This window comes from Pseudophryne corroboree, chromosome 5 (genome assembly GCF_028390025.1).
Source record: "Pseudophryne corroboree isolate aPseCor3 chromosome 5, aPseCor3.hap2, whole genome shotgun sequence".
Lineage (NCBI taxonomy): Eukaryota > Metazoa > Chordata > Amphibia > Anura > Myobatrachidae > Pseudophryne > Pseudophryne corroboree.
In genome coordinates this window covers 499,126,720-499,140,947 of record NC_086448.1, presented here as the reverse complement: position 1 = coordinate 499,140,947, position 14,228 = coordinate 499,126,720, and the positions used below count along the sequence as shown (strand labels likewise).

Here is a 14,228-nt window from a genome sequence, read left to right as displayed (position 1 = left end):
ATTATCGGTAAGTAAATTCTTATTTTATCAATAGCATCTGTAGCATTATGTGTGAGTTGTGTAAAGGGGCAGGTAATTGGGTAGAATAGCTGATGGAGGTTATATGGCTGATTTAGTGAATTTAATTAGCTTTCTTGTAGAGGTGTGTTTTCTGGGAACGCTTGAAGGTAGAGTCTAGTATAGTCTTTACTAAGCCTTGGATGGAGATAAAGTACCAGCCAATCAGCACCTGCCATGTTAAAGGCCGTATTTGAGAAATGACCGGAGCTGGTTGGTTAATACTTTCTCATCCACTCTGTCTTAGTAAATAAACCCAAGAGTCTTGTTGTGCATGGAAGACATTCCATAGAGTGGTTGCAGACCGAAAGTAATTCTGTAACAGTGAATGGGAGCAAGTAAATAAGTGTGGATGAGAGAGGCTGAGCGAAGGGTTCGAGCTGGGGAGATATTTTGCGATAAGCGAAGAGTTGTACGTTGGTGTAGTTTTGTTGGTAGCCTTAAATGTAATACTCCGTTCACACCAAGCCTTTGACCCGGGATATTACTAGGGCAACACTGGTTCTGGCTTGGTGTGAAACCGTCTACCTTGGTTGTGTATCCCGGGTCGTCGTGACCAGGGTCATATACGGGGGAAAACCCGGATAAGCAGCAGTTTGAAAGGAGTGACCTGGGTTTTTTGACACAGGTTATGATTTAAAGCTGCTTACTTGGCTGTTTATCTCCAGGCCCACCTCAAGGGAGTGACATGCAGGGCAGATACGGGTACAGTGTGAAAGGGCTCTGAGCAGCTGTGGCATGGCTTGAAGCAATATTCAATATCCCAGATCTGTGTGAAAGATGTATAATTGGAAGTATTTTAAATTTAATTCTGTAAACAAAACTAAAAATCAGGCCACCATTGTCATGACTGACAGCTGAGTATCTGCAGAAGAACGTTTTGTGAAGCAGATCAGTCTAGCCACTGCATTCCAAATATATATAGTAGTGGTGACATTTTGTTTAGTGAAAGAAACTGTTGCTATTCAATTGTTGCTCCGATCAGACGCCCATTAGCTGCGGCAGTCACAGCTCAGCTTGCACCTGGAATGTGTGAAAAGTCAGCTGTTAGGGAAAAGTCCTGTTTGGCCACCCAATCGCTCCCATAAGTTTAGACAGGTTTTGCCTCTTTGGGCAACTAAACCCTGTCTAACTGGGCGTGACAAGCACGATAATTAAAGGACGCCCAAGACAATTGATTAGCAACAATGGGCGTTCTTTAATTATCGCGTTATGACAAACAATTGAATAGCTCCCTGTGTGCCCTACATCTCAGAAGGCTGAAGCTGCATAGGCTTATCTGTCCATTGTGCTGCAGTTTGTCTGATGGAAAATTTTACTTTATAAAGTTTAAATATTTTACATTTAAAGTCGCATTTAAATCTATTGAACGCTTTGTATTTTTACTTTATTTTTGTTTCCTGGGAATATGTTTACTCTGTTAATTGTAAGCAGATATTTTAGAACAGTAACGGTATTATTTGTCCTTATCACCTAGTCATAGTAATTCTTGGTGTTTACACACCTGACATTCAGCAAACAGAATGTTTGGTGTATGTCTCCTCTATATGGAAATGCAATAAAAATAAAGCCTCTGGGTCTCCTAGATTATAAATGACTGTATCTGGTCTATAGCTCTACAGTAAAAAGTTCTACAGTCAATAGGTAGACCACTTATGGTCGATATGCATTGTCATCAGGGTCAAAGGTTGACTTGTAAAAGGTAGTTCAGATGGTCAACAGGGTGAAAAGGTTGACTTTACAATGCGTGACACAAGTTTTTTTTATTTTTTTTATTTTTTTCCAGCTTTTTCATACTTTACCATCCACGTGGGCTATGATTGATTGCCGTAGCTTGGCCAGCGAAGCGGTATACAAATGGGGCTTGTTTGTGGCAGAAAAGTGCCAAAACACCCTACCCCAAAAAAAAAAAATCAACCTATTTACCCGGTCGACCTAATGCATGTCAACCATTAGTAGTCTACCTATTGATTGTAGAATTTTTTTAGTGTAGATCTAATAATCCACACCCATAAATGACTACCTCAATTACATGGCATGTGTACTCTGTACAGGCTCTGCTTTTATTTACACTCTTTATGATTGGGTGAAAAGATTGTTATGCCACCACATTTTATAAAGACCAGTACTCAGTCCGATTTGTGAGAGATGTGTGCTGAGCGTGCGGGGGGAGACGGGGGGGGGGGGGGCGCTCATTTCACCCAGCGGCCAATCTAGCACCAGCGATAGCGATGCGCGGAACTGTGCATCGCTATCGCTGTGGGGGGTACACACGGGGCAACCATGCTTAAAATCTAAGCAAACTAGTCAGATTGCTTAGATTTTAAGCAGCGATCGCTCCGTGAGTACCCCCCTTAAGTGTAGATGTGTCATAACCAATAAGACAATGTGGAATAAACAGTTGGAATCAAAAGCCACAATTATTATAGGGTCTGAAAACGTAAAACTTCTCTCATTATATTTTAATAAAGTATTGTTAATACTGGGCAGCACAGTGGTTAGCATTGCTCTCTCATCCCTGGAGTCAGGAGTTGAATTCCTGACCACTGTCCTACCTGTACATAATTTGTATGTTCCTCTGGGAGTTGTGGTTTTCACTCACATTTGAATACATTTCTGGAGGGTTAATCTAATTCTGACAAATGTGAACCCTGTGTTTGTGCAAGTACATATGCGAGCTTTGGAATTTGGACTGTAACCTCCAGTGTGCTAAGGTCTGCTATAAATGACAAATATTCTCTAATGTGATGATGCTGTATATAGCTTCAGTATTGTAAAAGGTGTTTTACTGTTGTCCAAGATTGAAATGTTCAGACTTTATAATTAATGAAAACATTCCTGATATTTATCTTTGTTGTGTTTCAGGAAAGACTACTGGAACTGGTTTCTCTGATCGGACTCAACTTTCTGGAACCTATAACGTTCGGAAAGGAAAGATGCATATACCAGTAAACAGATGGACGAGACGACAAGTCATCCTCTGTGGGACCTGTCTGATTGTATCATCAGTCAAGGAAAGCCAGACCGGAAAGATGCACGTTCTCCCTCTGATTGGTGGAAAAGTATGTATATAGATCAGTGTATTTCAACCACTGTGCCGTGGCACACTAGTGTGCCCTGAGCAGTCTCCAGGTGTGCCGCCATAGATGCACAGCCAGGCCCGTCAGTGTTTTGCTGCTACTGAGGCCATGGAACGATCAATACTGGTGGGTTTAGTGGTTGCAGAGCCAGTTCTAATTTTGGGCGCGGGCAGTTTTGGGCTCTTCTGGCTTTCTCAGATGTGGCTCAGGCATTACCTATGGAGAAGCTGCGACATGACATCCTAGGACACGCAGCTGCACGATGCATTACCATTATATGTGAGTGTGCCTTGGCAATATTTAAATCTTGTTCAGTGTGCCGTGAGTTGTAAAAGGCTGAAAATCTGTCTGAATTACCCACCAAATCCTTGCCCAGCATTTTTTTTAATGATCATGTTTATACATGATGATTTGAAAGGATAACTAGAAATGCATGTAGCTTTTGCTGCTTTGAGTTTATCAAAACTCTGTCACATGATGAATTCTTGAGGCTGTAAAATCTGCTAGAATGTTGTTTCACATTGGTAGGCTCTGCAGCACTGTGTACATTAGCAGGTGGCTTTCTCCAGTAAACCGTTTCAGTGTGCCAATTCACAACCTGCAGGGTTCTTTCCGTATGTTGACTGCTTGTCCTAGTTTTCCGGAAAATATAAAAAAAAAAAAGCTGCTGTTACATTCCTCAGCCAGCATTAAAGAGCATCAGCTAATTTCATCAGACACTATATGAATATCAATTGATGTGGCGGGAAAAAATTACTTTTGAGTTGGACCAAATGTTCCTGAATTCACTGCATATGTAGATGGATGGGCTCAAAAAGTTGTCTAGAGTATACAAACGTTGATGCTAGTGCACAGTTGGTAGCAAAATGAACATTACCCCCCAAAATATGTTTCTGTGCAAAAATCTCTCTAGCAGCTGCAAAAGGTATGCCGCACAACAAGTATGTATGCATGCGATTGCTGAGCCACATTTACATGAATATGCCTATCCTCTGCTTGGCCTGGTATCCGGTCTCTAGGTCGACAGTGTTTAGGTCGACCACTATAGGTCGACAGGGTCTCTATGTCGACATGTTCTAGGTCGACAAGTCAAAAGGTCGACATAAGGTTTTCGCAATTTTTTCCCCCTTTTTTTTGAATTTTTTCATACTTAACGATCCACATGGACTATGATTGGAAGGGTAATCTGAGTGAAGTGAGACACAGTGCACTAATTGGGGTTTCCGGTCACTCTACAAAGAAAACGACACAAAAAAAACATAAACCTCACGTCGACCTTTTGACCTGTCAACCTAGACCCTGTCGACCTAGTTACTGTCGACCAATAGTGGTCGACCTAGACACTGTCGAGCTAGTTACTATCTACTTTCCATACCACACCCGCTTGGCCTATGTATGAACACCTCTCCAGTTGTGTCACCTCTGCATTTCTGCAGTCTCTCACGTGTTTCTGGGCTTGCACAGAATAAAATCATTTAAGATCAGATATGCTACTCTTACTGGCACCGTTCTTTCTTTACATCAGCCTGTGTGCCTTATCAATCCACCAGAATAGTGTGGTCTGGTTCTCTTGTCCATACTGCAAACAGGATTTATCCAGTGTAGCTCACTGTACATGTTTCTGAATTAAACTCACACAGTTGTTAGGCAGTTGGGAATATTCATTTCTTCTGACCATAGTCATTGCCTCTGACCAAGTGTGGTCTGAATGATCTAGAATACAACTTGAGCTCTTGAGACAGAAAAGAAATGAACTTGGCCAGACCAGCACTGTGTCTACAGCAGATGTTAGTCACTGGCACATGCCTGAACTTTACAAGTTACCATTTCATCAGCCTGTGATTGGGACTGTTTCATGTTTTAATGCTTGTTGTGGGTTTTTTGTGTATATATATATATATATATATATATATATATATATATATATATATATATATATATTTCTCTGACGTCCTAAGTGGATGCTGGGGACTCCGTCAGGACCATGGGGATTAGCGGCTCCGCAGGAGACAGGGCACAAAAGTAAAAGCTTTTAGGATCAGGTGGTGTGCACTGGCTCCTCCCCCTATGACCCTCCTCCAAGCCTCAGTTAGATTTTTGTGCCCGGCCGAGAAGGGTGCAATCTAGGTGGCTCTCCTAAAGAGCTGCTTAGAGTAAAAGTTTTGTTAGGTTTTTTATTTTCAGTGAGTCCTGCTGGCAACAGGCTCACTGCATCGAGGGACTTAGGGGAGAGAAGTGAACTCACCTGCGTGCAGGATGGATTGGCTTCTTAGGCTACTGGACACCATTAGCTCCAGAGGGAGTCGGAACACAGGTCTCACCCTGGGGTTCGTCCCGGAGCCGCGCCGCCGACCCCCTTGCAGATGCCGAAAAATGAAGAGGTCCAGAAACCGGCGGCAGAAGACTTTTCAGTCTTCATAAGGTAGCGCACAGCACTGCAGCTGTGCGCCATTGTTGTCAGCACACTTCATAGCAGCGGTCACTGAGGGTGCAGGGCGCTGGGGGGGGCACCCTGGGCAGCAATGATAGTACCTTATTCTGGCTAAAAATACATCACATATAGCCCCTGGGGGCTATATGGATGTATTTAACCCCTGCCAGGTCTCAGAAAAACGGGAGAAGAAGCCCGCCGAAAAGGGGGCGGGGCCTATTCTCCTCAGCACACAGCGCCATTTTCCCTCACAGAAATGCTGGTGGGAAGGCTCCCAGGCTCTCCCCTGCACTGCACTACAGAAACAGGGTTAAAACAGAGAGGGGGGGCACTTATTTGGCGATATGACTATATATATTAAAATGCTATAAGGGAAAAACACTTATATAAAGGTTGTCCCTGTATAATTATAGCGTTTTTGGTGTGTGCTGGCAAACTCTCCCTCTGTCTCCCCAAAGGGCTAGTGGGGTCCTGTCCTCTATCAGAGCATTCCCTGTGTGTGTGCTGTGTGTCGGTACGTGTGTGTCGACATGTATGAGGACGATGTTGGTGAGGAGGCGGAGCAATTGCCTGTAATGGTGATGTCACTCTCTAGGGAGTCGACACCGGAATGGATGGCTTATTCAAGGAATTACGTGATAATGTCAACAGAGACGGCCGGCAAACAAAACAGTACCTGTCCAGGCGTCTCAAACACCGTCAGGGGCTTTAAAACGCCCATTTACCTCAGTCGGTCGACACAGACACGGACACTGATTTCAGTGTCGACGGTGAAGAAACAAACGTATTTTCCTTTAGCGCCACACGTTACTTGTTAAGGGCAATGAAGGAGGTGTTACATATTTCTGATACTACAAGTACCACAAAAAAGGGTATTATGTGGGGTGTGAAAAAACTACCTGTAGTTTTTCCTGAATCAGATAAATTAAATGAAGTGTGTGATGATGCGTGGGTTTCCCCCGATAGAAAATTATTGGCGGTATACCCTTTCCCGCCAGAAGTTAGGGCGCGTTGGGAAACACCCCTTAGGGTGGATAAGGCGCTCACACGCTTATCAAAACAAGTGGCGGTACCGTCTCCAGATAGGGCCGTCCTCAAGGAAAATATCCTAAGAAGTATATACACACATACTGGTGTTATACTGCGACCAGCGATCGCCTCAGCCTGGATGTGCAGAGCTGGGGTGGCTTGGTCGGATTCCCTGACTAAAAATATTGATACCCTTGACAGGGACAGTATTTTATTGACTATAGAGCATTTAAAGGATGCATTTCTATATATGCGAGATGCACAGAGGGATATTTGCATTCTGGCATCAAGAGTAAGTGCGATGTCCATATCTGCCAGAAGATGTTTATGGACACGACAGTGGTCAGGTGATGCAGATGCCAAACGGCACAAAGAAGTATTGCCGTATAAAGGGGAGGAGTTATTTGGGTCGGTCCATCGGACCTGGTGGCCACGGCAACTGCTGGAAAATCCACCGTTTTTACCCTAAGTCACATCTCTGCAGAAAAAGACACCGTCTTTTCAGCCTCAGTCCTTTCGTCCCCATAAGAGTCATATCTGCCCAGGGATAGAGGAAAGGGAAGAAGACTGCAGCAGGCAGCCCATTCCCAGGAACAGAAGCCCTCCACCGCTTCTGCCAAGTTTCTCAGCATGACGCTGGGGCCGTACAGGACCCCTGGATCCTACAAGTAGTATCCCAGGGGTACAGATTGGAAAGTCGAGACGTTTCCCCCTCGCAGGTTCCTGAAGTCTGCTTTACCAACGTCTCCCTCCGACAGGGAGGCAGTATTGGAAACAATTCACAAGCTGTATTCCCAGCAGGTGATAATCAAAGTACCCCTCCTACAACAAGGAAAGGGGTATTATTCCACACTATGTTGTGGTACTGAAGCCAGAAGGCTCGGTGAGACCTATTCTAAATCTGAAATATTTGAACACTTACAAAGGTTCAAATCAAGATGGAGTCACTCAGAGCAGTGATAGCGAACCAGGAAGAAGGGGACTATAGGGTGTCCCGGGACATCAGGGATACTTACCTCCATGTCCCAATTTGCCCTTCTCACCAAGGGTACCTCAGGTTCGTGGTACAGAACTGTCACTATCAGTTTCAGACGCTGCCGTCTGGATTGTCCACGGCACCCCGGGTCTTTACCAAGGTAATGGCCGAAATGATGATTCTTCTTCAAAGAAAATGGACGACCTCCTGATAAGAGTAAGGTCCAGAGAACAGTTGGAGGTCGGAGTAGCACTATCTCAAGTAGTTCTACGACAGCACGGGTGGATTCTAAATATTCCAAAACCGCAGTTGTTTCCGACGACACATCGGCTGTTCCTAGGGATGATTCTGGACACAGTCCAGAAAAGGGTGTTTCTCCCGGAGAAGAAAGCCAGGGAGTTATCCGAGCTAGTCAGGAACCTCCTAAAACCAGGAAAAGTGTCAGTGCATCATTGCACAAGGGTCCTGGGAAAAATGGTGGCTTCTTACGAAGCGATTCCATTCGGCAGTTTTCACGCAAGAACTTTTCAGTGGGATCTGCTGGAAAAATGGTCCGGATCGCATCTTCAGATGCATCAGCGGATAACCCTGTCTCCAAGGACAAGGGTGTTTCTTCTGCGGTGGCTGCAAAGTACTCATCTACTAATGGGCCGCAGATTCGGCATTCAGGAAGGGTCCTGGTGACCAGGGATGCCAGCCTGAGAGGCTGGGGAGCAGTCACACAGGGAAAAAATTTCCAGGGAGTGTGATCAAGTCTGGAGAATTATCTCCACATAAATATACTGGAGCTAAGGGCAAGTTACAATGCTCTAAGCTTAGCAAGACCTCTGCTTCAAGGTCAGCCGGTATTGATCCAGTGGGACAACATCACGGCAGTCGCCCACGTAAACAGACAGGGCGGCACAAGAAGCAGAAGGGCAATAGCAGAAACTGCAAGGATTCTTCGCTGGGCGGAAAATCAGGTGATAGCACTGTCAGCAGTGTTCATTCCGACGCCCGGGAGAGTGGGGACTTCATCGGGAAGTCTTCCACATGATTGTGAACCATTGGGAAAGACCAAAGGTGGACATGATGGCGTCCCGCCTGAACAAAAAACTGGACAGGTATTGCGCCAGGTCAAGAGACCCTCAGGCAATAGCTGTGGACGCTCTGGTAACACCGTGGGTGTACCAGTCAGTGTATGTGTTCCCTCCTCTGCCTCTCATACACAAGGTACTGAGAATTATAAGACGGAGAGGAGTAAGAACTATACTCGTGGCTCTGGATTGGCCAAGAAGGACTTGGTACCCGGAACTTCAAGAGATGCTCACAGAGGACTCATGGCCTCTGCCGCTAAGAAGGGACCTGCTTCAGCAGGGACCCTGTCTGTTCCAAGACTTACCGCGGCTGCGTTTGACGGCATGGCGGTTGAACGCCGGATCCTGAAGGAAAAAGGCATTCCGGAGGAAGTCATTCCTATCCTGATCAAAGCCAGGAAGGAGGGGACCGCACAACATTATCACCGTATTTGGCGAAAAATTGTTGCGTGGTGTGAGGCCAGGAGGGCCCCCACGGAGGAATTTTAACTCGGTCGATTCCTGCATTTCCTGAAGACAGAAGTGTCTATGGGCCTCAAATTGGGGTCCATTAAGGTTCAGATTTCGGCCCTGTCGATTTTCTTCCAGAAAGAATTGGCTTCAGTTCCTGAAGTCCAGACGTTTGTTAAGGGAGTATTGCATATACAGCCCCTTTTGTGCCTCCAGTGGCACCGTGGGATCTCAACGTAGTGTTGGGATTCCTCAAATCACATTGGTTTGAACCGCTCAAATCTGTGGATTTTAAATATCTCACATGGAAAGTGACCATGCGGTTGGCCCTGGCCTCGGCCAGGCGAGTGTCAGAATTGGTGGCTTTGTCTTACAAAAGCCCATATCTGATTTTCCATTCGGACAGGGCAGAACTGCGGACTCGTCCCCAGTTTCTTCCTAAGGTGGTGTCAGCGTTTCACCTGAACCAACTTATTGTGGTACCTGCGGATACTAGGGACTTGGAGGACTCCAAGTTGCTAGACGTTGTCAGGGCCCTGAAAATATATGTTCCAGGACGGCTGGAGTCAGAAAGTCTGACTCGCTGTTTATACTTTATGCACCCAACAAGCTGGGTGCTCCTGCTTCTAAGCAGACGATTGCTCGTTGAATTTGTAGTACAATTCAGCTCGCACATTCTGTGGCAGGCCTGCCACAGCCAAAATCTGTAAATGCCCAATCCACAAGGAAGGTGGGCTCATCTTGGGCGGCTGCCCGAGGGGTCTCGGCTTTACAACTTTGCCGAGCTGCTACTTGGTCAGGGGCAAACACGTTTGCAAAATTCTACAAATTTGATACCCTGGCTGAGGAGGACCTGGAGTTCTCTCGTTCGGTGCTGCAGAGTCATCCGCACTCTCCCGCCCGTTTGGGAGCTTTGGTATAATCCCCATGGTCCTGACGGAGTCCCCAGCATCCACTTAGGACGTCAGAGAAAATAAGAATTTACTTACCGATAATTCTATTTCTCGTAGTCCGTAGTGGATGCTGGGCGCCCATCCCAAGTGCGGATTGTCTGCAATACTTGTACATAGTTATTGTTACAAAAATCGGGTTATTATTGTTGTGAGCCATCTTTTCAGAGGCTCCGCTGTTATCATGCTGTTAACTGGGTTCAGATCACAGGTTGTACAGTGTGATTGGTGTGGCTGGTATGAGTCTTACCCGGGATTCAAAATCCTTCCTTATTGTGTACGCTCGTCCGGGCACAGTATCCTAACTGAGGCTTGGAGGAGGGTCATAGGGGGAGGAGCCAGTGCACACCACCTGATCCTAAAAGCTTTTACTTTTGTGCCCTGTCTCCTGCGGAGCCGCTAATCCCCATGGTCCTGACGGAGTCCCCAGCATCCACTACGGACTACGAGAAATAGAATTATCGGTAAGTAAATTCTTATTTTATATATATATATATATATATATATACATACATATATATATATATATATATATATATATATATATATATATATATATATACATACACATACATTTATATTTTTTTTTTTTAGGTGGAAGAAGTTAAAAAACATCAACACTGTTTGGCTTTCAGTTCATCTGGACCCCAGAGTCAGACATACTACATCTGTTTTGATACATTCACAGACTACTTGAGGTGGCTGCGACAAGCATCCAAGGTAAGACTTTCACAGATATACAGCCTTGCTTGAAATGTAGTCGGAGTTTAGTTGGAATTATACATAAACACTTAATAGTGCTGCCATTGTATTTATGCCTGCACAGTCATAGTTAAACTGGAGACCTTGAAATGTGAGTGCACTCGTCATGCTTAGCATTTATCTAGTTACCATGGATAAGCAGCGTACACACAACATAGCGGAGCCAAGACACGCTTGTGAGAAGAAAGTTCCATTACAAGTTTCACACATTTTGCATTTTTAAAGTGGAGTTTAGCTTCTGCAGTGTTGACACCAGTAATAATGGCTCCTATCTGATTCATCCTCCTCTGCCAGGTTGGCAGTGTGTGTGTAAGGTCACATACAGTAAACTCTTGTGCCAGCATGTCAGGAAAAGACAATTGAAGTTTGTTTTGTTTAACATCAGATAAACTTGCTTTCTACAAAGGTATATTGGTAGAGTAGAGGAAAGCCCGAACAAACTGACAATATTTCTGGTTTGCGTACATCTGCGATGGGGTGTGCTTGTGCAGTTCCCGTCCCGTACACACGTGCAGTACGTGTCCTAGATCCTTTCACACAGTGCCCACAAGCCTGATTGACTACTGCTGGTGTTTGGTGATGGCAGTGGGCAGAGCTAGTCAGCATTTCCAGAAAAAGGGAGGGGGAAGGGAGTCACCCCAGTTTTCTGTGAGAGGAGAGGCCAAGGTATGTGTCTTAATGCAGATTTCCTGGCCCCAGCAGCATGAACAGCATTACCCAAATGGCTGATGGTCCCGCAAGTGATCCGATGGTACAGCAGTGAGTGTATCACATAAGCATGCGGGAGGTGTCTATATACGCAGCTGCGGTATGATCTGATTTGTGACGGCAAGCAGTTGGATAGGATAGTTTTGGAGGAAATACAGAGCGGTTTTTTTTGGATGCTACTTGGATTTTTTCTCTTTCCTTCTCCCACCTCCAAGCTATTCTCAGACTCAAGCCTGTTTCTTACATGTTGTTATTACTGTAGTGATTTCTGACAAACTGAAATGGTAAACTTTGCTAATGACGGAAGGCATAATGATTTATCACATTGTGTATGTACTTTGGTGTCTATAAAGTCAGATGGTTTTCTGCACCGCCTGCAGACATTTGGGGGAAAATGTAGTAGCCCATGAGATGCGTGCATTGGTGGGACTCCATTGACCTTTTTTGTAAAAAGTGGCAGTCATTTTCAGGTAAAACCAACCTGGTTTTGTCTAAATGATTGTGCTTTAAAAAATATGGGCAGATTGGCCAGAATGGCAGTGATGCTATTACATTTCCCCCTTAGTGTTTGTCTGAGGAAAAAAAGACTGGTTCCAGCACTGTCTTCCACACACATTGCAGTAGCACAAAGTACCTGCTGTGTGTCTATGAGCCCAGTGTATGGTGAGGTACGTAATCTTTTGGCATAGCATTTTCCTATTTTGGGAGGAATTACCTTCAAATGGGGCAAAGTGGAAAGAAATCACTTATAATGTTTTTACATAGTATTAGGATAGTAGTGTCTATTAAAAAAAAATAATATGCTCAGTATGAAGAGTAATACAGAAACACATGATGCACATTAGACATCCATCAAGAAACCTTGTCATAATTATGGCTGTTCTGTGAATTTTCTTCTCACATATTCCCTTTATATTACAACTTAACTACATAGGTGTCAGTCCAATTAGCTTGCTGCCCAATAGAGGTCTGAGCAATTTTGTTCGAATTGGGTCAGATTTCGTCCCGCAAAGGATGCGAGATCGGGTGCCGTTGCTGGCATTGAAACGCAGCGTCAGCGGCTCATCACACCCTTCGCAGGCTAATTGGATTGACCCCATAGGATGCTAAGTCATTTCCAGAATTGATTTATTGTTGCATGCAATGCATGTAACATATACTGTACTGGGGGAATTCAATTGTTTTGGGTGTTTAAAAATCCCATCTAAACGGGACTGTTTAGACACAACCAATTGTCCGGATTAAATTGATGTTTGGGCGCCCATGTATATCACATGTGTCATACCCAAACAGAAAGAGTCTTGCGTAAGCCAGCTAAACACGTCCTGCTTTGGACACCCAAAGTGCCGACTTAGTGTACATTTCTCAGGAAGCTGTGAAAAGAAATGTCGTCCCCGCTGCAACCGGGTGTCTAAACGGATCAACAATTTTATTGCTCCGTTTTGCGTCCTCTAGTGGTAGCCATGGGAAAAACAATTGAATTCCCCCCAGTTACTGTATGCAAATGACATGAAAGACCGTTTTCAGATCACCTGCTCGAATTTTTAAATGAGTTGCTTTTATTAGGTGATGATCATATCCTGGTGTATTCTTGTCTTCCCTGAGAGAGTGTTGATTATATTTTAGATAAAAAAACACTGTCAAATGAGACCTGAAACACAGCCACTGAGGGCAGGCTAGTAATTACACTATTGACAGCTGGTTGGTTGTCTTTTTCTATATTTGAATATACAAATATTTTAGAGATTCCCATGAAATGTTTACAGTATGTTAATTCATATAGTGTGAGCAGGAGTCAATTTACAGAAGGCTGACGTGCTGCTGCTGATTGTGTGTAGGCAGAGTAATGTATGCATCATTTTTGCTTTGTGGACTGAAAGTGCTATGTCAGCATGGTGCTGATGTCTCCCCTGCTGTGTGTACAGTGTGTCATCTGTGATTTCTCCACCACCTTTCTTGGATATCAGGGTTATTTATAGTTCAGCGTTGTAGGCACACATCTGGAGAATGCGCTTGTCTATATTAGTGCCGTGGGACTCCAAAGCCAGTTTTATGAGCATGCAGTATTTGTGCCTATCACTGGTTATTGTTTGTGTGACAGGCTTTCTAGTTCCACAGATAGGCACTGTAGAGCATAATAAAGATGGTGTTCAATGTGTCTCAGTTGCACTAATTTTCCAACATCTTCAGCTCTGCAGGAATTCTGTGCTTCCCTATCAGCAGCTCATCCAAGAGCAGTGTGTGTATAAGATGCTGCCATATTATCATTTAGAAATGGAATTCCAATTATGCTCATTAGGCCTGAATAATGGAAAATGCCAGGGTGATGTGATTACTAGAGTGGCTGTTTTAATCCGATAATGTAGCACAACTGGCAATCTGCAGCCGAGTTTATCAGATAATAGAATAGATGCTGGCAATTTTCTTCCACTGAGACTGCTTTTGGCAGGCATGTTGGTTGCTTTATATGAATGTTGCTTTATGTGTGCAAATTTACCTTTTTAAAATGACCCCACCTAAATGCTGCCATAGTGCTCATTTATATTTAAGGCTGTTCCCTTGTCTCAGCTAATCTTTTTTTTTTTTCTTTCATTTTAATGTTTTTATAGTACTGGCATGGCATGTTACAGTTGGGTACAGGCACGCTACATGCAGTCTTACAATCTCTTGGACTATATAGAAACTGCAACTTTGAAGTAAAAATATTGC

General features: G+C 44.3%; 1 protein-coding gene across 2 annotated transcripts in view; it reads left to right on the top strand.

Moving 5' to 3' along the window:
• The window catches only part of PHLPP1 (PH domain and leucine rich repeat protein phosphatase 1), a 257,789-nt gene that overhangs the window by 119,153 nt on the left and 124,408 nt on the right, over positions 1-14,228 (top strand). For both annotated transcript variants that reach the window (XM_063922998.1, XM_063922997.1), the window contains exons 2-3: positions 2,923-3,119; positions 10,644-10,769. In XM_063922998.1, coding sequence (XP_063779068.1) covers positions 2,923-3,119; positions 10,644-10,769 — 323 coding nt within the window. The remainder of the gene's footprint in view (positions 1-2,922; positions 3,120-10,643; positions 10,770-14,228) is intronic.